Here is a 27,727-nt window from a genome sequence, read left to right on the forward strand (position 1 = left end):
GTTTTGTCTGCCCAACCTTCTCTGGATGCACAGCAGATATTCTGAAAGCCAAAAACCACGGGACCGAAAGGATGGGAAGGTGACGTGCCACAAAACACAGAGCTGTCGCATTTGGCCTTTTGGGATTTTCATACACAAGCTGCGATCACCTAGGTGTTTTACGGAATGCTGATCTAACTAGCAATCAGGAAAAAAGACATTGTTAGAAGGTTTTAGAAATACTGTATCTGGAATACATATACCTGAGGAAGTAACTAAACGGCAATTTCCTACATAATACATTTTGACATCAAGGTAACAGGGAAATAAGTAACTACAGGTTGGAAGAATCATGAAAACAATGCCACCTCTCAACTGACTGCAAGGAATGCAAAAATATGCTGTGCTCAAAGCTCTGATGTTCTTGAAAACCTAACCCCATATTTTGCTGCAAAGTCGCAGAACCCAGTAACCCGCTGCTCACCAAACTGAAAATCTAGAGCGCCCTCAATTACCTTTTAAACTGAGCATTTTCTAATGCATTAAAATGAAAATGCGTAATTATAATCAAGGCTAAGGTTCTCATAATCTCTGCCTGGAAGTGGAAGTTGATTTATTGAGTGACTTTTGCAGACATCAGCAAAGGGAACACTTAACTGGACCATGCAGGTTGTCTGAGAGGTTGCTGGAGGTTTGGAGGCTGAGCAGGGAATAGTTAAGCCTTTTTCTTTTTTTTTTTTTTTTTTCAGCTAAAAATAAATAATCATGGGAGGCATGAAAGCAGCAGAAAGGTAAAAATGCATACCGATTTCACTTGCAATCTTTAGGTTTCAGAGTGAACCCACTAAGTGAAATCGAGTGGCCTGCATTTCTAAAATACACCATTTCTGGGGCCAACAACATTAATGGTACTATTCTGGGGCTCTCCTGTTTGTATTTCTAAATTAGCATCTGGAACAGATTCTGATGACAAATTTTTTTTTTTTTTAATGCACCTAGTGCTTTTGAAGCGTGATCCCATTGCTGAGTAGATTGCATTGCAAATTTTTTGGCTGCATGACTGTGAAACACAGGGCCACATCTAGGATGTCTTCCAAGCCAGGCAATGGCTCCTGCTTCCAGCAGACGCCATTCTCCTTCATGTTGGAGTGTTTCTGGAAAGACTGCATGCACAGCAAGCGATGCATGTCCTTTCCAATAGGGATTCATCTGCACTGCTCAGTGCTTTCCACGTAACATTTCGGTGAGTTGGAGACAAACTAAGTTGAGTGGTAGAATATTAAATTACTCTCAGCTCTCAAATAACAGCAGACTGCCTTTATTGCTGGCTGCGTTGCAGGATGAACTACATTAACAACTAGGCTAGCCTCATCTTTGGACCAGAAGCAGGAGTCTTAACATGGTGGGAGATGCTGCTACGATTAGGACTGTTGCTTAAATGAGCGTGTCTTATTTGTAGCTGGATCAGATTTCACTATAAGTTACCACATGTTAAAAAATAAAGGTCCTGGCAGGCGTGTATCCTAATCACACAATGCTTCTCGCTAATTTTCCCATTAAAAAAATAATCCCAGAACCAACGCCATTAAAAGACCAATAACATAATTTAACAAAAACAACCCCCAAAACCCAGAAACAAACAAACAAAAAGTCAGGCAGCCTGACATTTTCTCACTAAATTATCCTGCTTCTCAAACCACTTACTCATTCTGCAGAATTTCTGCAAGGAAATTTAAGTCCTAGAAAATAAAAAACCTGACTTTTTAAACTGCCAAAGTGACCTGCAATGTCTCATATATATTACTAAGGGTTTAAAAACAGCTGCAAAAATCTCACTATGGCAGAACGTCTAAAGAAACTCCCATGGATGGTTTTTATTCCATAGTCTGTCACCTTCGAGAGTTTGAGAAAAGTACAGGATACCTAGGTAATACAGAAGCAACCTCTTAACTAGCTCAGTCATCAATAAATCCTATGAATTAATGATTATGAATAAAGAGAAAATTAACTTTTGAGTTCCTGCTGTGTTTTGGTGGAACATGGAACAGTTCTCCAAAACCCAATGACTACCACTATAATAAGCAGCTATTAAAAAGGATCAAGGTCTCCATTCCATCATTTAAAAAACCTTCTAAGTTCTCCCATAACAGGCTCTGGAGTTTTTAGCCAGCTCCAGGGAGAAAGCCTGGGGTAAGCAAGCTGCCGGCAAAGAGCTGATTTAAGAAATGCTCTCTTCCACAGAGCTGTTTAATCACAGTTCTAGGAGCCCAAAGTCCAAACCATTCTCTGTCACACAAAAAGACGTATTAAGGGACTTCAGGAAAAATGACTCAAGAGTTTTCAACTGCAACAACTTCAGCAAATTATTATCATGGCATGAAGCTACATGGCAACCAAAGATCCTTGAGGCAGCTCGATCCCACCCTCACAGATCTGCTCCTGCCGTATCCTGTGACACCATAGCTCATCCAGAAGCTGTGCCATTACGGGAACACTGCCGTGCCCTATCTGTTTGGAAGAAGAGACGAGCTACAGATCATCACTCCTTGCTGTTCTGATCGTCATTAAGGTAGACGGGGAATTCTGTGCTGGTATCTGGGGCTTCCTACGGGGACGGGCTGCGCAGCACAGCTGCCGGAGAGGGGCTCTGCTCCTGCCTCCTGTGAGTTTTAGGACCTCCTTACAGCCAAGGGGAAAATCTGAGCCAAAATAATCGGTCTTACAACACTAAGCATTTCTAATCCTTAATACACATGGTAGCAACAACAGCTGTACGGTACCAGATAGCAAAGAGTCTTGCCCTCTCAAAAGGTCCTTGTGCATATTAGCCAAATAAGCAGGTCCCTCTGTTACTCCTCAGGAGGCACATCTCATAGAAGACAAAGTGAGAAGAGGAAAAAAAAAAAGTCCTAAGTTAAACACATTTTGCTTTGAAGCCCTTGTATGCAGGAAAGGGCTAGGGGTGGCAAGAGGACCTGTTAAAATCAATGCAACCCATGAGCTAGAACAAAAAAAAAACCCTGAATATAAATGTCCTCTAAGACACTGTCACGCCAAGAATTTGCACTTCCAGGTGTGGCAGCCACTATCTAAATGCTATATATCTTATTAAATGACCCCCTAACAATGCACACGTACCAAGCAAATAACACTACAGAGCCAATCCATTCCCCTCTCCCCCCAGGCTCTAAACGTTATGGCACGCAACTTCCATTTAGACATCGAGTGTGCTGCAAAACAAAGCGAGCTGCACTTAAAGAACTTTCAGCTGAGCTGCGCTCTGTAACCTGACGTCTCAACGTGCCCACGAGCACTGTGCACTCTGAACCACTGCCTCCGCAGAATGATGGCTCCCTGGCACGCTGTGGAACAAAGTAAGTTAAAACAAGCAAACCCAACGTGCTAACGTTACAGCGAGCTTGGCACTCAGATGTTTATAGACTGCAAAGCTCGTCAGTTACAGTTTTTGTGGAGCAACTCTAATCCCGAGGAAAAGATGTGAAAGCTGCAAGAAACTCTGCTGTAACCTGCAGCTCTTTAGGGCCATGCTTTACAATAGTGAGCTTAGATTTAGGTACCAGTACCAGCCCACTTAAAAGTAATTTGCCTAACAGTAGCAAAACATGGGTGAAAACATGAGCATTTTTAACTGACCTTCTTTAGGATAGAGATGGCCTTTTGCTGACAGCATCGTGCTTCGGAATTTGCATGCCTCAACCAAAGATGTACGTAACAGGAATAACAATGGATGGAAAAGATGAAAGAAACAGAATTGCCTAAAAGCCTCCCAAAGAACCAGACCATCGTAAAGAGCCAGGCAAAAGAGCTAGCACTGCTGGAGGACTGGGAGGGCTTCTTTCCTCTACACAAAGGATACGTGGTCATTTTAATTTAACTGCATCTCTCAAGGCCCAAATGTCACTTTTTAGTTCAGCAAAGCCACTATAGTAATTCTCTAATGAAAGGATGAAAGTGTTCGCCGCAGGTAAGAGCAGTGGGTTTAGCAGTTCATACAAGTAGCAGTTACAGATGGAGGAAGAACTGAGTACTCTGGCATCAGGCGGGCTGTGAGCTTACATCATGCCAAACAAACGTGTTAGGTGAGACAGGCTGGAAGCAGCTGACTGGTCTGAATGGACACACCACCAGTGACACCAGCCTGACGAGCTGGCAACAACGCTCTGCTAGAGGCTGAGGCAAGTCTTGAAAAAGTTACGGCTTTTTTTTGTTTTTCCTTGTTCAAACTTCCAAATTATCATCACCATCATCACCTTATTAAATGTTAAAAACAAAGCAAAACTGAGAGCAGCCTGCCCTTGGCTAGTGCTTTGCTGTCAAGAGTTGGGACCCCTGCTTACGCCTCCGTTTGTGAAGGGGGACGGGCACTGCAGAGAAGCATTTCAATTGAGAAACGTGATGTTAGCCACTGAAACTCAGTCTGCGGTTCACACCTGGATGTCTGGCATCTCAGCTTTTTACTTTGTCCTTCTGACAAAATAAAAATGATTAGATGACACTCAGATGCTTCCCTGCTTACACCTCAGTTTTCTCTTGCTGTCAAAATACCCTTCTCGCCTACCTAAACCGCATTAAAAAAGCCCCCTATAAAGCGTGCCGTCACTTGAATGTCTCTGTTCCGACTCATCTTGGCAAATGCAGAGGATCAACTCGCACGACAAGGTCGGGGCTTCAGGGCCGAAACAGCTCAAAGGACTAGCCTTTGAGACAACTGAGTCTTTCAAAGACTCAAGAGTAAAAAAACAGCATAAAGTGGGACAAGGCCAGTTCATGTTTGACAGCTCCAAGCTGCACAAGGCAACTTGTGCTCTGAGGATGTTGGGCATTGTGCTTCATTAGGAAACAAAATATAAGCTTTCCACTCCATTAGGAATGACTTTAGGAGTGAAAGCACATAAGACGACGACTCACCTCATCAACAATGCACTGCAATAACTGGAGAGGCTGCAATGGAAAGAAGAGAGGGAAAAAGTATTAGCCTATATGCAATATCTTTACAGTGGAGTGGAAAGAAAAAATCATTAATGCAATAAAATATAGCAAGATTAATCAACAGCAGCAAACTCTTATAAAAACATTGATGCTCAGGATGTTCTATTATTTCTAATGGTACCTAATCTAATACAGGCAGTTAAAGGTTTGCATTTTCTTCAAAATGCAATTTGCTAAGTTTAAAACAAGGCATTCAAGCATGCAGAGGAAGCAGCCATCAGGAAAAAGAAAAGTGAATTTTTTTCTGAACTCATAAAGCTTACCATTAAAGATCCCTGGTTTTTCTGAATCTGAAAAAAGGCAATATGTAATTAGCATGTCATAATCAAAATGACTCACTTGGACACATTATGATCACTGAGAGAAAATTATTGCATCGCTGGTGGCAATTTGTGGGCATGTGTTAACACAATTTACATAATGAAAATACACAAATGTTAATAGCTCGCTTCTCATTTATAGGCGAAAGTCAGCAGAATGTTAATTTCACACAACACTTTTTAGTACCCTCCAGGTTGTATTAGAATAGGAAGAAAAACCATAATCCATTTCAAAAGGCTGTTTACGATTCAGATATAAATAATGTTTTATATTGCTAGATTGTGAACACTGGGCTTAATGTTGCAATCATTGCTAATGTTATGAAGCTCACTCTTTTTAAATTAAAAACCGATTTATTTAAAATTGAAATTAAATCATAGTCAGAAATTAGAATTTTGGATTGCTGCCAGACTCTGCTCACAATCCCTTTTTTGTGAGGAAAACTTTAATTATGTGGTTGAAGTATCTACCGCTGCTCAGGAAAGCCTTTAATACTCCACTTTTACCCAAGTTTCATGTATTCCAACCCAGTTTTACTTTGCCTATAAGTAGAGCATTGCCAGCTGTGAGGCTGTGCGAAGTTTGATGAACTCTGCATTGTTTTAAATGGCCAAGGAAGGACTTGTTACCAGTCGTTTCTGAGCCTTCCTAAATTTTCTTAACATCGGTTTGGTTGAGAGATTAATTACTAGCTCGTCGTAACAGACCATTTGATTGCTTACAGGGAGCTACAAAATATTCTGGCCCATATTGGCAAAGCACCTTTTGATTACAAAAAGAAACAAAGGCGGAATTACAATACAGACAATTAAATACAAAGCACAGAGCAGGTATGTAATGCAAAATATCTGACCGAATTCAGGGACGCCGCTATTTTGATAATGTGTATATGCGTACTGTTTCTGATGGGTGCGGATAATTAGTTACATATTTTTCCTGAATGGACACAAAGTTGCTTGCAACCCAACCTAATCACGATGTAAACAGAATGCAGTCCTTAGTGAAAATGTTGTCTTCTGTCCTAACACAGTTTATTTGGCTCGTCCCTTACATGTAATATTCTCTGTTGTATAGTGCCATGATGATGAATGTTGTAGGGCTGCCATCAGCTGTGGAAGCGCTCTCCCCCAGTACCCAGCCAGAGGCAGGATCCTCTAGTCATACTTTACAGGTAGTAAAATGTAATATAGAGGAGGCTAAAAACTAGCACCAAGAAAATAGCTGGTATTATGCACACGAAGTCTTTCATTATCGTATTAGTAGCGCATGAACATACACATAAAGTTTCTGCATGTAATTCTCTTTTTTCCAAGGAAGGAAAAAAAAAATATAGATAGAAGTAGCCCATTATATTTTTTAATGGTCAATGTCAATCTACTACAACTCAACAGAATAAATTTGCTGTTTTGCATTACTGCTAGTAAGCACAATATTCTGTGGATATAAAAAGACTTCCCCCCTTTCTCCCCATACTTCACTTCCAGATGCTAAATGATAAAATAGACTCAGCTTATTCAATAGGGATGATTTGGAGCTTCTTTAGATTAGCGCACATGAACAGGCGACACAGTATCAGTCACATTTCCTTGCTGGAAAAATAGGTCTTGTCATGAAAAGGAATAGAGGTGGAATCATATGTAGTAGCCTCAACACAGATATGATTACATCCAATTTTGGAACAAGATTTAAAATATTATCTCTAATAAAAGCGTTCAGTGCTTCTAATGACAAAGCAACATAAATCAAAGTATTACAGAATTGTTCCTGTGACACTGCAACTCTCTGCTGGAGCGGCAGGCCCAGCTTCTGCGAGAGGGAGAGTCGTGTGCTTGCTCACACACACGTTGTTACTGGGTTTTATTACACCATTTTGATGGCAACATATTATTTTGAGATCATCTTCATAAATTTTGCATTAAGGTAGCTGTGCCAGTACCTGGAATTGATTCAAAATGCTTAAGACACTCAATTACTTTTTAACACTGTTACCCGATGTAATGACATATTTGCTATTTCACTTGCATTTGATGATGCAACATCATTGTAATTGATTCATTTTCTCAATTAAATAAAGCTACTGTGCTTTCCTCTATGCGAATGCCACAGAGACTCCCCAGTTAGATGTATTACCTATTTTCTCTGTCTCAGATATATTGCTTGTAAGGCTGCACTGTGCTCCTCTGTTAACTCCACTAGAAAATGCAATGTTACAGTCATATTTTTCAAGTTCTGAACAGCAATGAACTTAGCTGTATTTATATTAGGCATATTTTTCACTGTTAAAACTATGTTGTTTACCTTTTCCAAGATGACATTATTGGGCAGCCTCTGCAACTATAAACCAAACCTAACTGACGACAACTTTACAGTCAGTGCTTCTCCTTTTGCACACAGTTCATGAAAAAGTGAAGCATCCAGTTTTATAGCACATTAAGAACAGTTTTAAAAGTACTCAACATAAAATGTTTTATCTTCCTGTTCACCCGCGCTCCTTTTCTTCCTCCCCTAACCGTCTGGTTTTCGTGCACCGCTGGGAGGTAAGAAGTTTAGGAGGCAGGTTGGTCTCGAGGGATCCAAGTGCAGCTCCAAAGCTCGAGCATTTGGTGCGTTGCTACCCCACGCGATGCTCAGAAACGCGGGGATCAGGGAGGAGATGGCCACTGTCACGTTTTTGTACTTCCCATGAAGAATTTCAAATAGTAAAATGGTAGCAATAACACAACTGAAAACCCTGCTTGAAAGGAAGACAAAAAAGGCGCAGTACACGTTTTAATATCAAGGAACGCTTTGATGTGCTCATTAAAACATCCTCCCCCTCTCAGAAAGGTCACTTCAAGCCTTCCACCACCACCACCTCCCCCAGCCACGCCAGAATGTGTCTGAGCCCTTGCCCTGCTCATCGCTGGGAAGCCCAGCTGGTCAGAAGGTTTTGTAAGCTTTCCATATCCAACCAAACTGGTGTGAATTTGCAAAATATCAGCCCTTTGGAGGTTTTGAACCTCTGCTGTATTTGTTGTGGGTTTACTTACTGCATGTGACAGGTTATCATTTGAAGAAGCACGGCAGATGATAACTAAATCTATCACATTAACAGTCTGTTTCTTAGGTCATGAAATATCAGTGGTATCTGGATAAACCACTCCATAAAGTACATTCTCCAAATGGCTTTTTTTTTTTTTTTTTTTTTTAGTTAAAAATGCAAAAGTTTGCCTCCTGCTTCATCTACTATTTACTGAATGCCTCTGGTTATGAAAAGCAACTTTTGACAGACCATCAGGTTATATTTCTGTCTCCATGGAGATACTTTGGACGGGCAGTGGCTGAGAAGACCTCTACCATCCCTCTCACATTATATTCACAAGCACAATCAAGGCAACTCAAATGAATCCACCCCGGGTAACTTAGAGGAGTCACTAGCTATAGCTTTAATTTTCACTTTTACTCTCTGGAATTAGGACTTGCCCTGGAGCTCTTGTTTGAGAGATTTGCAGGTGACCTAGGGTTAGATCTTCCCATATCAGTTAACAAATTTTCTCTTTACGTATTATGCTGCTTTTCAAGCTAGTGATTTTTTTTTTAATAGAAAAATACATATACCAACAAATCACACAGTTATGATTTTTAAGGGAGGCTTCACAGCAGAACATTTATTTTCCTAATCTAGGAAACTGTGGATTTTAAAATTACATATAACTAACTTTTAATCTTTACAAATAAGGGTTAAGTTTTGTTGAACAGCAGAACCTACAAACATTGCCTCCTACTGACAAATGACCCACGCACACTTGTTTGTTTCTGCCCTGGTATAAATGGAAAAGGAATATGGAAGCGTACTACATTTCCACGTGGTCTTCACCACTGTGGGTTTTACTCTTCCTCTGGAATAAAGGCATGACCTTCAGATATATTTTACAAATGCTTGCAAAATTGAAATTGGTTATACTTCTGAAAGAAATCAAAGCACCAAACCAGCAAGACTGACCCCCCCTAATTTGTTCCTGATATTCTAAAAACCCTCTTCATCCCAATCTGTGGATTTTGCAAATGGCAAACTTCAATCACTGTCACAAAATACAGGACAAAAAAAAAAAAAAAAAGGATAAAAGTAATATTTTTTTAAAAAAAAAGACAATTCACAACAACCTTAATATTAAATATATTCTTACAATTATATTACATTGGTTTTCCCAGAGGTCTACAAACAAATTTATATAAAGAGATTATTTCATCCACCACTGAACTGCAGCCACTTCTCACAGAAATCTGTTTACCAGAGTTCAGTAACACAATTCAACGAAGTGGGCATGAAAAATATGGAGGGAGTGCGAGAAGCCAACAATAAGTGCTACCCAGGAGTAGGACTGGGATGCTCATGTTAGCACATTCCTCAGGCAGCAGGCATATGGGACAAGCACATCTTAGGGAAGACAGTAAATTTAGCAAACCGCTGTTTAAAACCTTGTTTCAAGCGTCACAAACAGTGCAGTCAGTAGAACAAAGGGTGGTCAGCCAGAAACCAAATAAAGCAACGGGGTTTAGTTCTAACCAGTTCTGGCTTAACATCATCCTCGTTTATCAAATTTAGCGAAATGACCGCCAAGGTGATAGAGAGGAGGAATACCATGAGAACCTAGAGGACACTACGGAAGAGGAAAACCAATCACAACTGAGTAGGAATAATGCCACAATGCTACACAAAATCCCCCGAACCCCAAAAGGACAAACGCCACAGCAGGATGCCCAGGGAGGAGGACAGCCTGAAGAGGTTATCCTTCCAGGGAGGAGGACAGCCTGAAGAGGTTATCCTTCCAGGGAGGAGGACAGCCTGAAGAGGTTATCCTTCCAGGGAGGAGGACAGCCTGAAGAGGTTATCCTTTCTCCATGCAGCACCGGGCTAAGCCTGTGCGCCCAGAGAGCCGTGGGCCGGCTGGAGGAAGATTGAAGGAAAACTGTAAGAACAGCCAGAAACCTAGAAAGGAGACACTAAAAGAACTGGGCTCTTCAGACTAAAGACAGAGCAAGGATGACAACCACCAACGCTCCTGCACCTCCTCTCCGTGCTCACTACACGCACAACTACCACTATACGCTGCAGTGAGGGGAACCTTTCCAATAATAAAGCAGAGGAACAAATAATCTAAGGAAACAAGGGAGCCTCTAATACCAGAAGCATTGAAGAGCAGCAGATAAATATACATCAGGATTGTCCCTCCTCATAAGCACACCGCTGCCAGGCCCTTCTAGCTTGAAAGAAACTGAAAAATTGCTAAAGCCTGCCACTGGAAGCCACCTAGAAAAATCCCGAGCTTTCTCCGAAGAGCTGCAAAATCAAGTGTGATCACTACAGATGAGACAATTCTAGGGACATCTGAAAGAATATAACCCAAGGCAACAAAAATGCTTTGTATGAGTGTCGTTTTCTAACTAAACGGAGGTGCTGACTGGGTTGAGGCACCACACTATGCAGTGAGCACCCTCTCCTACGTCACTCGGCCGCCCACTGCAGGTAGCGTTGCACTCTCATGAATTAAACACATGGTTCCACAGGGCTGGCAGAAGAACGGCTGCCATGGAAGGGAAACACTTGCCCAGACCTCCAAATCATTCACTCTTACTCTGGCTGCTGGGGCTCCTCACTACATTGAGCAACCATCACCTAGCAGAGGAGGAAAGGTCCGTGTGTGATGTGCTCCTGCAGGTCATGTTGGAAACGCAGCCCTTGGCCCCGGCAGAGACCCCTGCCTTAGCAGCCCACGGACAGAGCAAACAGCAAACGTTGGGGCCGCTGTGGCCATCTCCAGAGGTGCCTCCAACTCACAGGGCAGTGAGGAGCAGGTATGTGCCTCCTCCTTATCCCAGCCAAGGCAGCCGGCTCAGAGCACGGAAGAGATGTAAATTTTCAGTAAATCCAGTATTTGCTGACAGTAAGCAAAGGGCCACCTAAACCAACCTAACCACGCCAATCCATCCACCTACCACTAGCTTTTTTTTCCTTAAGGAAAGCCGATCTTCCAGGTTTAAATTTTCATTCAGGCAATTCATTCAATGGCATCCACTGCAGGAATTGTGAACTGTGAGAAATGTTTCCTTCAAGTCACAACAGGAACATCTCCCATTCCACAGAAGCACCAACTCATGCAGGAGATCCCTATATATTTGCAAAAATCTCTCTGAAGGTATTTCAGTATTTCCTCCTGGATGGCTGGGGTTTTTCCCCCGCTCCTGATAAGCAGCTCTCATGGCAACAAGCATCATTTCATTTCAGGGATCTCATTTCAGGATCTCGCTCAACTTCCACAGCCCAAAAGGTAACAGCCACACAGTGCAACAAAAGGGCTGCATTAAGCCATTTTCTTACGCAATACACACTGGGAAGGGTGACAATCCCGTAACTAACTGGAAACCACAAACTTACATCCTGACCGTAAGATGTGCCTGTGGGCAATTATCTGTAGTAGTGAATTTTCCCCCTGTAGTAAATGGAACTTTTCCGAGGCTTGAAGCTGATGTCAGTGCGACCATGAGGTTTTACACAAGCCAAGGGAACAGGCACAGGACGTGTCCTGGAATGCTGGTCACAGAACACCCCTAACCCCAGTCCCCCAGACTGCCTCGAACTGTCGGGGTTAGAAAGCAAAAAAAAGTATACATCAGTCTTTCAAGATCATGAGCTAATTAAAACATACTGTAAAATCAGGATTTACTGATTACCTACATTTCCAAGCTTGACCATATTGTTCAAATATCAGTTTTACATTTTATTTTTTTAAAAAAAGACAGGAAGATTAAAATAATAATAAAAAAAATTAAAAAATTTGTCTTTAAATTTGAGGTTCCTAACGGATTTTTTTTCTCCCCTAAAAATCTCTTAATTTTCAAAAAAGAAAACACTTACAGAAAAAAACTAAAACTAAATTCAAATTTTACAGCAAGTTTCTAATTGACGGATCAAATTTATGTCAAAACTTATTTCTGGCTAAGGAGAAAAAAAAAATAATAAAGCAAAATGGAGCTGAAGCATATTATCTCACAAATGATATATGCAGTGAAACCTAAGTTAAGAAATTGGTAAGAGCTTAAAATAATAGCAAATGACTTAAAATATTGCCAGCGATTTCTGGAATATATTATAAAAGCAAAAATATTTGCACAAATTTATCATATTTAAGATATTATACAGTAATTTAATTCACTATTTTTGGCATTAGCATTTGAACAGTGTTTAATGTCTTTTAAATGGTTAGATATAATGATACATGTGGAAGAAAAAAACATTTCTTTCTTAGTGGGAGACGTGCTGTAACCAGCCCTCAATTTGTTCTCACAAAATAAATGAATGCTTAAAGGATGTTTCTGTCAATTGAAAAAACAACAGTAAAATGGCTACTTTACATGCCAAGTTAAACTAAATATTTTTTTCCTTGACAACCTGCTTACATTTAAATGAAACCAGGGCAAATTCAGTCAATAGTATGGATTACATATAATAAAAAGAATCTTAGACCATGTTAATACAGGGATCAGAAAGCAGCAACTTCGTTTAAAACCATGCAATTATTTAGCAAACTAAGATACAGCAAATAAATTAATCTGTTTTAAAGGGAAGCGCTTGCACAGTAGCTTTTTGACCTATAATTAAATCTTACTTGCAGAAATCACAGCGAGGGTAGGATTTGCTGATGAAAGGATAAAAACAAAATCTTGCAAAAAAACCCCAGCTTTGGTATGAGAAATAATAATAATAATAATAATAATAAATATATCTGCAAAATCTTGCTCTGCTGAAAAAAAGAGCTATGTCCCAGAGCTGGTGTAAGTCTGCATTGTCCCCTGATCTCCCTGGAGCAGCAGAACTGATTTGCTCCAGCTGAGGATCTGGCCCAGCATACGCAGAATATTCTGCATCGTCTCTCCGATGCTTTTTATATGCTGGGGTTTGGTAAAAGTACAAACCTTTCCCTAACAGGAGGAGCAAAAAGCCGTTTTCTTTCACTGAGGATTTTTTTCCCCCTGTATATTTTCTTATAAAGCAAACCAATGGCAAGTCTATAGTGAATGCTTTCTTGGGCTATAAAATTTCCTATTATCCACTTATATTTTCTTTGCAGTGGGATTTAAGAATGCCTCTTCCTTGAGACGAGTAATATGTCATCATTTTGTTGAACTAACAGGCCTGACAGTCTTGTCTCTCCGAGTTTGAGACACCAGGGCTCTGTGCTCGTGTTGCTGGGAAAAGGAAGGTGAAAAAGCTGGGAGGAAAGAAAAAAAAAAAAAAAAAAACCTGAAGGGAAAAATCTAACTGGAACTAAATTCTTTACTAATTCATTCCCATTATTTATCATGCTGCAAAACCAAACTCTTTATATTAAAAAGGACATTTAAATTACGGTCTCTCTTACTTTCACTACATTTTGAAAGAACTTATTTGAATCCTTGGATTATCTATTTTAACAAATATCATCTTCTGCATTCATCATTTCTCCTGTCTTTTTGATCTTTTTTCTACTTATCATGTTCTTTATTTGAAACAGATTTTTAACAGATAATCTTGATCGTTACAACAATATCTTGCTTGCATTTTATTCAAATAATTCTTAAAAACAGCTTAAAAAGCCGTTTGGAATAACATCAAGCTCTCCATCAATCAAATGAAAAAATTCCGCTGGCGGTTGTATAAACATCAGATCAACTCTGATGTCTTCAAGGATTTCAGAGTGAACCATAAAAAACTCCATTAACTTCTGACAAAGAATGCAAATTAATCACAACATGGGGTGAAATGAAATTAAAGGCTCTTTTCTAATCAATGACAAGGCAGGATGAAATATTTGTTACTCTCTGCGTTCAGGCTGCCGGGATGCTCACGCTTTCCCGGCGCATCCCAACCGCAAGGTGTGAGCACGGATTCACCCGGGGTAGCTGCTTAGCCCTCCCCATCCCTACAGCTATCTGCTTACAAGTCGCCCGCATTCACAAAACACACTAATCATCTGAATCTCAGGTGCATCCAATTTGTTATTCACACTCTCCCGGTGCCAGTGAAAAGCCTGGCGTAGACAGATGCACCAGGAACCTTAAATGACAGTTTTGGCCTCCGGAAGTGCGATCGCTACAGCAAAATCTAGTACAGCCTCCAGGTGAAATGTCTGGAGCTCCATATGGAGCAGGGAAAATTAACAACAAGATGAAAATCGCTGTAGCAGCGGGGAGTCTGAATTTAAAAAAAAAAAAAAAAAAAAGAAAAAAAGGGGGAAAAAAAAAAGAAAAAAATTTAAAGATGAGGAAAGAGAAGTAATAAATTAATGGGGTGTGAAAACATTCAAAGCTTTACAATACCAGGGGCAGTATTTGCTCAGATTTGGGGGCGGGGAGCAGTGGGATGGGAGGGTGAGGGATGTGGGACAGGATTTTTTTGGTGGATTTTTTTTTTTTTTTTAAATAAAAAAACAACTTCAGGTCATTTTCATGTAATTTATTAAGCGAGGCCTGGAATTGCAGCCAAAGGAAGGAAAACATTTCTCTAACTGCAAAAGTATCTTAAATACAGTCGTCATAATCCACACTTTCCTATAGCTGATTAAATCCTCGGCAGCCGAGTGCTGCCTATTTCTTTGGAATATTTCCCTAATGGATGCAGCATCCTTTTAACATCCTGCTTTGTATAAAGTTTGACTACAAGCCGAGAATATTTAGTGGGTAATTCTTTTCATTTCTCCTAAATTGCATTATCATTAAACAAGTCATTGCCCCCATCGCGTTTTTATACAATATACTGAATTTGAATCTATGTGATTAACTGTACATCTCACAGTTTGTTCAGCCACTGCACATCTTTGGGGTTCCAAGTTAAAATTTAATCAAATATAATGTGAGGTGCCATGGCCTTTTCAGTGTGAGGTTTGGTGGTTTGTTTTTGGTTTTTTTTACAGTTCTTTCTGCACAGACATGTAAAATCCAAACCACATAAATTAAGGTTAAACTTTTATGAGAAATTTGAAACTTTTTTTCCCTACGTGCCATCTTCAGGTACCTAAAAAGCTGGGCAGACTATGGACTAGCAACTGGGTTTGGTGGAAGGGGCTGCCCTTCTTTTTTAAATGTTTATGTAGCACAGAACTCATTCAAAAGAGTATTTTTTAGTATGTGTGTGAGCACATGCACCATTCCTACTAGTTTTAATAGTTACGCAAACACATCAGGGGAAGAATATACCCTTAAGTGCTTACGTCTGTAGCTACAGCAAATCCCATGAGCATCATACCTACTCCTTCCAAAAGGAGTTTTACACAGCGCCTTGCAATGCCATGCCAGGAAAACAAACAAAACAATGAAAACCGTAATGGTTTTAGCAATCTCCTACATTTTAAAGATTAGAGTTTCCTGTTCAAAGTTTTTGTAGTGGAAAAGTCTGTTCCAATGGTTACTATTTGTTATTTCCTTGTTCAGATCGCTACCTTTCGCAGTTAGCTACAGATAATGAAGTTAGCTGCACATCAAGAGAAAAGAAAATTACAGAAACTTTAAACACACCCATAAGCAACTTTACTTTCATGAGTAGTTGCTCACATGCTTAAGTGCCTTCAAGATCAGACTTTATAGGGAATGTAAGATTAAATAATGCTAGTGTGACGAGTAATTGTTAGCAAAACTATAAATACTTATAGAAGATGTGGAAACTGGGAAGTGGTAAGTTCTATCATTAAAATATTCTACTAGGGTCAGGGAAAAAAAAAATTAATCATCTTTTGCTCTTACTGGCACACTCCAGAGTTCTGAATTTCCACACTGCAATGATTCCCCCTATAAATCTTATTCATTTCAACTGAATTTGTACAGACCATTTCTTTGTGTCTTAAAAACAGAGAATAAGGAAAAAAATAACATTTGTTTTTCCATCTACAGCTGTAGATAAATATTAATTTGCAGGAAATTTCAGGTGTTCTCAAACATGGACCCATAGTTCCCATTTTCATAGAGAAGTAACTTCAAGTTATTTAGGGGCAAATTCTGCCAACACACATATCATTAGCTTCATTCATTTGAACAAGCCCACTGAAGTGAGGAAGGTTTACTCCAGTGAGTGAGTGCAGAATCAGGCCCTTATGTAAGGGCGAAACATATTTAGACATAAACACCCCTCCACCCTCCAGCTAATTATCCTCCTAATGAGAGTGGGTTTCTACAAATTCTTGTGACCAGCTATGTAAGTGCATGTCTAAAATACATATTCTTCACATAAAAATCCTTATGAAAAGCAGTTGCTTGAGAAGCTTAATAGCTACATTTTAAAGTTTCACCTCCTCAACTGTTTTACATTAAAAAATATATACAATTTCATGGACTACTGACTTGCCAAATATTCTTTTACAAACCCGATCCGTTTTTTAATTAGAATAGCAAAAAGGATCTTAAACTAGCAATCATGTTTTGCTCCCAATTCAGAAAACAAATTTTTGTCTAGAATCATACATAATGTATGCGCTCCAACTTCCTTCCCCAAGCTCCAACACTTTTGTCAACAGAGGGTTATCTTAAATTGTATCCCACGTCACTTTGATTTAGTGTTATAATACACCATCTACAATGAACACCAAGACACTCAACGAGCACAAGTGAGTACGCCGATGTATGGAGGACACTTCAACACAAGAGCTTCTTTTTCAATCCCCTCTTCAAAGGAGAGGGTACATTTTAAAATATGGATAAAATATGCAAAGGATGGCCTGTGAACCAGCTACAGCGCTCTCGGTCAGTACACATTTTCTATAGGAGATGAGAAAGTGAAAAAAAATCGGTGTATTTCTACATACGCAAAACCTTTGCAAGTCCATAAAAGTGTCAGGAGAATTTGCTTAAAACAGCTTATAAAAATGGGAGAGAGAGAGTCCCAGCCTATTATTCAATAACCATGTTTGTGATGCATCTGCATAATCTAACCATGCATAAATTAGTATGTGTATTACAACAGTTATTTGCATAATAATAGCAAGTTAATAGATGCTTAAAGAGCACAGACCAACACCACCTTTAAATCAGACATGCCTCCAGGCACTCTGATCTGTACAGACCAAGATGCAGAAAACAGTGTTCATAAAACACATGAAAACATAAAACCCACATTCAAATAATTCATTTTAGTCCCTGGACACTTCACTTTTTCCCCTCTCTCAGGAAAGAATAATTTGAGGAACTACAGAATAGTTTGTTACTATGATTTCTAACATCCATCTTGCAGTAAGAATTTAAAGTAAGCAGCCAACTTATTTCTGGATTGGCTGTTTTGTTCAGAGCTTCCTGGTTTTTCAAGCATACAAAGTAAAATATTACATGGTAATGCAGGACTCGGCACTGGTCTAGCCATTGCCGCTGAAGATGGGAACAGTTTTACCACCAACTTCAATGAAACTGGGGTAGGTCAGTGGAAAGTTAGAAAATGCTGTATCTAAATAAAATACTAATATTAGGTCCTCTTAAAAGGGAGAATCCAGAGCTCCCTTAAGTATTCCATCCACATTATATTCTTGAGAAGATTTTAGACCATCATACCATTATTTAAAATTGGAATTAAAAAAACCAAACCAAAACAACAAAGGAGTAGATACACCTTCCTGCTTCAAAAGCACTGTTGTACAGATTGGATTATTTTAATCTCTCAACAAAACAATCGTTAACATCATCATAATTTTCATTGTCTCCAGGGAAAGAAAATCTAGAGTTTGGAGAAGAGAAAAAGAGGGTGGGGAAAAAAAAAGAAATCAATAGAGACTTCTAAATGACTCCTTCAAGATACCACTTTTCAATTTAACAGGACAGATTTATTTGTATGTGGCTCAAATGTTCACAATTGCTCTCTGCACCTTCATACATAGGAATGAATGTCACAGTGGCAAACAGCAGTAATGAACAATCTTACCTGAGGATATGGAAACCTCCCAAGAGCAAGCTGGGAAAGGAAATAATATTTGTCTAGTTATATAGATTTGCATGGAGGGCACATTTTCTTAAAGAGAGAAAAGTACTCAACTCTTACTATTGTATAAATTGGAAAATGTCAGCAAAAGTAATTCTGAAAACACACAAAGAGCTGTATTTAGAATGGAGTAATTCACAACAACTGCCCCTTGTTCTATGTTTCCGAGTATTTCTGTATTTCCCAAGCTCTTTTGTCTGTACCACTCAGTAACATCGTCTGATGCCCAGGTTCCTGAGGACTCTCTAAATTAAACCAGTTCAGCCTCAATAGCGAGGCCAACGACACCGACCTTTACTGATAATTATCTGCAATGAACAGGTATCGGAGAGCATGCACTGAACTCCCAAAGTCCTCCCTCAACTGGCTCAGAGTAAAATCTGGGTTATATAGCTGAGGTTTGCTTCCTTATCGGTGTCAAACCCAGCTAGGAACCTGTGCGTGGGATCGGGAGAGAGACCATGGCACGCGCAAAAAGACATTTTGTCTTTTCTCCAGATCTACTTTCAGTTGCACACGATATCAGCTGATTTGTTGCCCACACTTTATAAGTCAACTGATGCATTACTAGAGTATCTGCCAGTACCAGCGTTAGACCCAACAACACACTACTGTTGCCACAGCTAATACGTATTCCACGATAAATACTTCCTACAAGACTTTATGTTTTCCCATTTGGTATCTGAACCTTGGAAACAACTTCAGCAAACTACAGCTAGTTTTAAGTTATTTTGTCTACTATTCAGTGAAGGACAAGGGTTTTCAGAGTTGACGCAAACTCCTCCAAAAGGGCATTCAAAGCAGCTCTGTTCCAACCTTCCTGGATAAGCCCAGCTCCCTCCACGGTTCACACAGGAGCCAGAGTCAGATGAGCTTCTCCAGACTCCAATTAACCTTCACGAATCCTCCCGCCACCAACCTTCAGAAGGAGGTCTACCAAAAGGGTTACGGCCGCACTACTATCACTGATGTGACTGATGCATGATAAACCAGGTATATTCACATCAGACTGACCAACAGCATCAGGGCTGAAGGTCTCAGCCATCCTGTCACATGCTGCAAAGGCTAAACCACACGTCAGCGCTGGGCCAAAGCTGCTTCACAGCACCTGTGTTGCCACTGATACTTGAGCTCCTCACAGCCGTGGTTACTTGACCCAGCCAGACTGCAGCTGAAGCCGCTGTGTTAACCTACGATGAAACCGCAGCCTGGCAGGCAGCACAAAACTAGCCTAAGCATGAACAATAAGGCACAGACAGAGCTGTAGCAAGGTGGGGAACTGATGGGGCAAAGACCCGCTGACATACTTGAGCCTCACCAGGACAAAGGTCATGAGAAGGTAGCAAGAAGCTGACAGCATGAGGGGAAGCAACCAGGGTACAGCAGAGATAGCACCCTTTCTGTGATTCCAGCTGCTGTCCAAACCTAGTTTCGTACCAGCCACTTGGCTGCGAGCCTCAGCAAATACAGCAAATTTCTTCCAGATCCTCCAAGGAAAGACATTATAAAAGCAGAGTAGGTCTTGAAGCATTTGCGTAAGAGAGGCATGCAAGAGAAACCCTAACAGATGAAACAATTTTTTTGGTCGCTACTCTTTGAAAGAAGCTCTCACAATATTGAGATAGTATTTGTCCTGAAAACCCACAGATGTATCAAATGGGTTCTAGAGGGGCCACTCAGTTTGTACAGTATCTCTGAATGCTCACTCACTGCACAGACACACCACAGTTATGGGAAACACATACCTAAATTTCCATGCATCACTGAAAAATCACTCTGGTCTTTTCTATACATCTCATCACTGGGAGTTTGCATAATGGCTGAGGAGGAGCCATCATGGTCTGCTCTATCAGTATGGTGTTGACCAAGGATCCCTACAAGCAGTAGCGTATGCGGTTTTTCCAAGACGTTTCTATTGTGCCACTCCTCTCTCCGAAAGCTGTGATCTGCTTGTACACTTCCATTTGGGAATCGTCGTGTTTTCTTGGTTTCTAAGACCAGCACGACAGAATGTAGAAGAAATCAGGCTTACAAGAGACACTGGAACAGGGAATGACGTTAAGGTGACAAAGCAAGGAAGATCTCTTTAGGTTCTCCAAAGCAACACAATTTAAGCTAGCTTCCTCCGCTGGGTTTCTCCTGTGCTCTGCCTTCCAGGCTTGCCTTTAAGACTCAACTCTTTGGGGTAAATTCCACTTTTCTGTTCTGTTTCTGATGCAGTGTTGGGTGCAGTGCCTCTCTTTGCAGCAAAGTCACCCTCGTAACAAACCAACCTGAGCTCAGCAGGCTTGACTGCCATCCTTTCTATCACTTCGGTCTGGTTCACAGCTTCCCCCATTTCAGTGTCACTCCAGTCACTGATGGCAGGCTTTGAAACACACTGCTAAATAGTTAAGCAAAGACCCTAAGTTTTCTGTTGTGCTCAGTCTTAAAGACCAGGAGTTACTAAACCAGAGACTTTTTCATCTCTCCTTTTGGGAGGATGATCCTTAACTTCCAAGAAGCTGGCTGAGATCCTAAGCAGCGCTGCTTAGCCTATAAATGCCTAGCAATAAACCTGCAAATGCCACACACTTTTGCATGAACAGAAGTAAAAGAAATCCTGATTCTCCCAATGACTACTGACTTAAGAACAGTCGTTACAATAGCTACAGACTTGTAGAAATGTAACAGTTATCCCACTGCTGAACAAGAAGATAATTATGGCTATATGCACAGGGCATCGTTCTGCAGATCTTACTGAAGCAGGAAAATGACCACTGCCTCGACGATGACTTCAAACATTTCCATTCCCACTGACAATTCCTCTCCCTCACCACCACAGGCCTCAGCAGGGGCTCCAAAGGCAGCAGTTTTCTGCCAGACATAAGTATGGCATGTATAAACGAGCTTCCAGGAATCCAAAATGCATCAGGAACAAGTTCTTTGAGGGTTGTTAAAAAAGAAACATGTTCCTCAGTGAAGCTGCTCCTGGAATGAGAACTGCAAAGCAACACAGCCATGGACACATCATGTGCCAGTTCTGCATCCCCCTGAACCACCACTCGATTCATCTAGTCAGAGTTGTTTCCTCCCTGCAAGATTGTCAAGGTATTATAAATTAAGAAACTTACCAAAGAGTATGTAATCTTCCCTGAAATAGCCTGCAGATATGTCACTGTACTAAATGTGTTTCAGATTTAATGAAGCTTTAATGTCCTTTTTAATTTTGCCTGTTTCTGTATCACCAGGGGTCGAGCAAGGCAATCAGCACTCAAGAGGGTGGTTTGGTTTAAAACTAGGAAAAACTCATTTGCTTATGAGTTGCACTGTATTTTCTTAATTAAATTTACTAAGTAAAATGGTTTAAGTTCAGCCAACCAATGACCTCTGTATGTAGATTTAGATTTATAAACAGCATCACAGTTAAAAGAAAAAAAAACCAACCCCAAAACAAACAGATTAGAGCTTCACTAAAGAGATTTTCATACTTTCCATCATCTGTCTCAAGGAAGTCATATAAACATCTGCAGCACAAGCCCAACGCAGGATACTAAAAAAAAAAAAAAAAAAGTAAACTACCATACCAGGCTATCAGAAACTTATCTCCCCTGCGTTTGCACGATGAAACTCAGGAACTTGCAATTTTGTTTTTAAGGCACTGTAACAAAAATACAGTATTTCCACTCACACCAAGTTAGGTTTGCGGACTGACCAGTATTTTACGTAGCTCTGGATATTAAGGAGGGGAGAAGGGAATGCTTAAAATTCAAGGAGCCGTTTCTCATTTCCCTATGGATACCCTCCCACTACACAGGAACTGTAGGAAACATTATTTTAAGAAGGCCCAGCAAATTGCAGTGACAGCTTGGTAGGGAAATATAAATGAGAATCAGCCCATATCAGCAAGGACTATGTCAGAATACACTCTCCTACACCATTTCATTCCAGAAAAACCACATGTCTGTGTGTGGTTTTTTTGGGGGGTGGCGGTCGTGTGCCTGGTTTTTGTTAAAACGGTTATTTTCTTAGACATAGGTTGGAGCACTTAAAACGCTCATCTTATGGCGTTCAGTGAGCTTGTGTCCTGAAAATTGAGGTGCACTTCCAAGTGCAAGGACCTGCTGGAGCCTTCCCCCAGACCCGGAGAGAGCTGCAGATGGAGGGATGGGGTGCACCATCAGCTTGTAATCCAGTACTTGATAAACTGAGAAATCATCCCAGATTATTAAACAACAGGCAGAGGTACAGTGTGCATGTATGCTGATTTTTATCAAACTATATCTAAAAAACACGTAAGGGAAAGCAAAAAGAGCGCGAGGCAGCCAGTTTCAGCAGGGGCAGGTGCCTAAACCATCCGTGCCGAGCGGCCACGAGGAGGGCTGGAAAGCAACACCAACCTGTTCTCAAATACACACATTTAACGTGCAGCTCAGTAACGCAAAATTAAATTGACTTGTTGAAATAATTTAATTAACAACTTTGGAACCAAAAATGGAAATCCAGAAATCCTCACCAACAAACCGCTTCCTCTGTGTCGCTCCCTGCTTGCTTGCCTGTGTATTGTTAATAAGAATTACAACAGCAACTTGGTCTGTCTCCTGTTCAGAAAGTGACTGAGGGAAGGAAGTTCAAAACATATTTTTAGGACACTCAGGCAATAAAGTCTCCTACTTAGATTATTGTCTATGTTGTGCAAGTTGTTTTTTAATTTACAGTTATACAGAAAAGCATGGGATGTTTTTATTCTTAATTTAGACACATTCCATGTTTCTCAGCATAACTGCAAATTGAAAATAAGCACTTACAATATCGCTAGTGATCTAGCTGAAGGAGGACTTTATAGTCTGAAATGTTCTAAAATTTGTTCTTAATTACCTTGTGCACATTTTACACAATTAAATTTCCATCTAAGGATTTTGCATTTAGATTGTGCACTGCAGTTAAACCCTCATTTTATGGAAAAGCAGACACCACTTCGGAACATTCAGACACAGGAAACTTTAAAAATCAGACTTAACTACTGGATAACATAAAATTCCCTAGGTGAAGTTTCATTCCAGGACCAATTTATACATTCCTAGATAGATGGCTTAAAATCACCTGAAACTCTGCAGGGTACAGACCTTAATAAATATTAAATACCTCAAAAACTACTCTCAGATTTTTCTTTCCTTCTAATATCAATTTCACTGTCCTCTTATTGCACAGTTAAAAAAAAAAAAAAATCCGAAAGGATATAACAGCAATTTACCAGCGTTAAAGTGCTTCTGAGGTTAAACTGACAACAAAGAAGAACAGAAACACAAAGCATCTTGAAGTAGGGTTTCAATTAAATGTGCAGGATTTAGTAATGCAGGACGAAAAAAGAGTTACAAATTAATTTAATCTTCTGCCTATAGTTTGCAGCTGCACTCCAAAGTGTCTGGGGCTTAAGAACAAAGCCTTGAAAGGCCTCAGAGTGAGGAAAGCTTCAATTTTTAATGTATAACGCCATTAGCTGATAACTTGTGGAATCTGCGACCCCTGCGGAGGGGCATAAGCGCGGGTAACAGAGACTGATGAAGTGACATATTTGTTCATGTCTAGGACTATGAGGAAGAAGGTTATTACTAATACCGTCAGGCCCAACAGAAATATGCCCTAATAACCTTTGGGACATTCCTTGGCTTGAGCAGATGAGTTTGAGATCTCTCTACATAAAATATATTAAAAATCAAAGCCTAATTCACCTTAATTAAAGATAATTAGTTTCACTTTGACTTCTTTTAAATATGAACTATAGTAAATGCACTGCAAACTAAAGACTGCAGACAATCATGATTAAATTGCACATTTCTTCCTCGCCACGAATCCCTTCTGTTCCCAGCCTTTTACCACTACATCTTCAAAGGTGTTGCTCAGAATAGCAGTGCCTTTTCTAAAGGGAAAAAGGTGGGACACGGGCCTTTCAGGGCAATCAATGGAAATTGTCAGGTGCAAAATTTACACAAATGGTCTGTAACAATTAATGAGACTACTTGTTTGAGCAGAGAGGCTTCCCGCTTATTTGTTTGCTGGATTTAAATTAATACCTAAAGGGAAAAAAAAAAAAAGTTAAATTTGGTTGTGCTGGTGGAAATGCAGCTCAACTTCAGCTGCTCCCCACCTCCGTGGGCATGAGAGGATTCACCTGCCATTACCAACTGAATAAATAACAGGGAAAGGCAGATTCCACTGGCAAACATTTCTGAATTTTTGACTTTTTAAAGGTGGAAACAGCCGTACTACACAGTATAAGAACAGGGAACGTTCATCTACATTGCATAATCCTATATATTACAAACGCACCATGGCTGATGTTATCCCTTAATTGTCCACCCATCCAGCTGCTCAGGTAGGGAACTGGATTATTTATTTAGCTGCCGCACGGACTGCCCACGGTGGCCCAAGAGCAATTGCTGAGAAATATGATACATTGAGGTCTCAACCCGCGCAAACTGTACCTAAACTTACACTTTATTGCAGCTTAGTTCACAATCTTCACCTAATATAGGGTTACATCCCAGCGCAGCAAGCGGATAAATCATCCTGGAATATTACTCCGGCTAAGTTTAGCTGTGAGTGGAGCATATGTGCTTCCAAGTCACTGAAGCAAAGGCCCATAAAATACACTAATTACTGGAAGTTATGGTCACTGAGTGATTGATAGCACTCTGCGAGGCAACTTCTCTGTTTTCAGCTATTCTGACGGGCCTCCCCCACCACACAGCAATTATTAATTCATGACCCAACCCTCAGGCACTGGTACCTTTACTTCTAATTCCACTGCCACAAAGATGGTGATGGAGCTGGACATTGTCTTCATCCTGGTGGCCGCTGAAGATGGCAGACAAGGAAACGGAGCTAATGGCCACTAAATTCTGCACGTGTTGCAGCCACTCTGAATGGCCAAGTGAGAGTGCAAGGGTTTGCCCCTACAAGAAAGTCACAAACATCACACTCCTACAGCCCTTAAAACCAGAGTAACAAGGTGAGGCTCATTGCAAAAAAGCACTTTTTATTCGCTTGCTTGCCTTAATCCTCAACAGAAGATGTCTGTTATTACGCAGTCCCACCTACATTACCCATGGTCCAAGCTGTGAGGCAGCTCAAGGCACGAGTCTGCTCTCAGCCATACTTCAAGAAACCAAAAACAGCCAGAAATGAAACATTTGCTCTGTAAAGCTGGGTCCTTTCCAGGAAGGGTCTGGCCAAGGGCTAGAGCCACAGAAACCTGCGCTGCTCCAGGCCCTGCTATGTCACCCACAGAGGTGGCAATCCTGCGTTTTCAGAAACACTTGGTTCAGATTTGCTCTAATGTCGGTGTTATTTCGTGATCTGCAGCAACAAAGTAAACACCTAGCACATCCAAGCATTGCTTGTTATTAGATGGCTGGGCACAGAAGTGAGGCTTGGGGTTCTAAATTAGTTTAGAGAGGGTTGGAATTCAGTAAGAAGAGGAAAAGAGGTGGAAAAGAGGCGGGGAAAAGGAAGAAAAAAGGAGAAAAAGGCAACAAGGAGAGGGGGGGGAAAAGGCAACAAGGAGAGGGGGGGGAAGGCAACAAGGAGAGGGGGGGGAAGGCAACAAGGAGAGGGGGGGGAAGGCAACAAGGAGAGGGGGGGGAAGGCAACAAGGAGAGGGGGGGGAAGGCAACAAGGAGAGGGGGGGGAAGGCAACAAGGAGAGGGGGGGGAAGGCAACAAGGAGAGGGGGGGGAAGGCAACAAGGAGAGGGGGGGGAAGGCAACAAGGAGAGGGGGGGGAAGGCAACAAGGAGGGGGGGGAAGGCAACAAGGAGGGGGGGGGAAGGCAACAAGGGGGGGGGGAAGGCAACAAGGGGGGGGGGAAGGCAACAAGGAGAGGGGGGGGAAGGCAACAAGGAGGGGGGGGGAAGGCAACAAGGAGGGGGGGGGAAGGCAACAAGGAGAGGGGGGGAAAAGGCAACAAGGAGAGGGGGGGAAAAGGCAACAAGGAGAGGGGGGGAAAAGGCAACAAGGAGAGGGGGGGAAAAGGCAACAAGGAGAGGGGGGGAAAAGGCAACAAGGAGAGGGGGGGAAGGCAACAAGGAGAGGGGGGGAAGGCAACAAGGAGAGGGGGGGAAAAGGCAACAAGGAGAGGGGGGGAAAAGGCAACAAGGAGAGGGGGGGAAAGGCAACAAGGAGAGGGGGGGAAGGCAACAAGGAGAGGGGGGGAAAAGGCAACAAGGAGGGGGGGGGAAGGCAACAAGGAGAGGGGGGGAAAGGCAACAAGGAGAGGGGGGGGAAAGGCAACAAGGAGAGGGGGGGGAAAGGCAACAAGGAGAGGGGGGGGAAAGGCAACAAGGAGAAAAAGGCAAAAGTAACTTAAGACACATCCTACTGTATCTACTGAAGTGCCTAGATTCATCTAATGCATCAGCTGAAGAACTTGAATTCTCCGTGTAGGAACGGGGAAATCACGCTTTTCACAAGTTTGCTTAGCGATGGCCTCATGCCACCCACTACGAGCCATCCTCAGCGCCTCTACCAGCACCAGCAGCACCCCCACGGCAAGGCCTCCCCTAGTCTCTCCAGTTTAAGCAAGCAAAAATGCGACTGCTCGCTCCAAGCACGCAAAACCAGGCCAAGTCCACTATGAACTGTCACTTGATCGGAGACACCTCACTTCAGCCAGGTATTTTGTTACGATATCAAGACTCCCGCTCTACATGGAGATTAAATGCAAATTCTCATTTTCCTTTTAAGCCTGACCCTTGCCATCTTCTATTGGGCTATTAATTAATATTCCTACTACCCCTACTCCGTGTCGTTTTTGACACTGTAGGTCACTGCATGGCTCATGTCTGCTTCCAGCAGTCACATGGACATCTACTGCTGCCCCACCACAACTGTACCCCTTCCTACCAAACCTTCACCAAGTCTCCAGCGCCACTACAGGAACTATGCTGTGCCACCAAGCTTCAGGGCTCCCACTGCCCCACCCCCATCCATTTACCTGCTGTTGATTAGGTAAGGGTGTAAAATTGATGAAAGACCAACCATAACATCCACACTAAGTGAAATCCTGCAGAAGACGGAATCGTGGTCTGTAGAACTTCCTGCAGATCAGCTCACAATCTCGATCTTGAACCATTATCACTTCAAAGCTGATGATATGTGACTAATCACTTATTTTAGACTCTTCAGAAAGAGTTCTTTTGAAACCTCCTCGATGCAACTCTTTACATCACATGTATGCAGTTAAACATTTTAAAGCATGAAGTGCTCTAAGAGAATCATCTTAAAGCAGAGCTGCTTCTCTTGTAGCACCCTCTTCAAACATGTTCCTCCTCTTTGCCTGCGTGGTGTGAGTGAACTCTTCCTACATCTCCAGCTGTGCTCCCAGCCCAAGAGTGCTGAAGAGTGTGCTCCACAATGCTGACACTGCATGCAATGAGTGCTGACCCCGCTCAGACAATATGTACCTGCGC

General features: G+C 41.4%; 1 protein-coding gene across 7 annotated transcripts in view; it reads right to left on the reverse strand.

Annotated features, from left to right (window-relative positions):
- The window catches only part of MAP2K5 (mitogen-activated protein kinase kinase 5), a 141,080-nt gene that overhangs the window by 33,856 nt on the left and 79,497 nt on the right, over nt 1–27,727 (reverse strand). For 2 of the 7 annotated variants that reach the window (XM_055715548.1, XM_055715546.1), the window contains 3 exons: nt 18,224–18,253; nt 5,253–5,279; nt 4,909–4,941 (listed from right to left, as the gene is read on the reverse strand). The exons of 2 other annotated variants lie outside the window; for them this stretch is intronic. In XM_055715548.1, coding sequence (XP_055571523.1) covers nt 4,909–4,941; nt 5,253–5,279; nt 18,224–18,253 — 90 coding nt within the window. Of the gene's footprint in view, nt 1–4,908; nt 4,942–5,252; nt 5,280–6,650; nt 8,042–18,223; nt 18,254–27,727 lie in introns of those variants that run through there. 3 more of the 7 variants (XM_055715550.1, XM_055715547.1, XM_055715553.1) reach the window with 2 other exon arrangements.

This window comes from Falco cherrug, chromosome 7, assembly GCF_023634085.1.
Source record: "Falco cherrug isolate bFalChe1 chromosome 7, bFalChe1.pri, whole genome shotgun sequence".
Lineage (NCBI taxonomy): Eukaryota > Metazoa > Chordata > Aves > Falconiformes > Falconidae > Falco > Falco cherrug.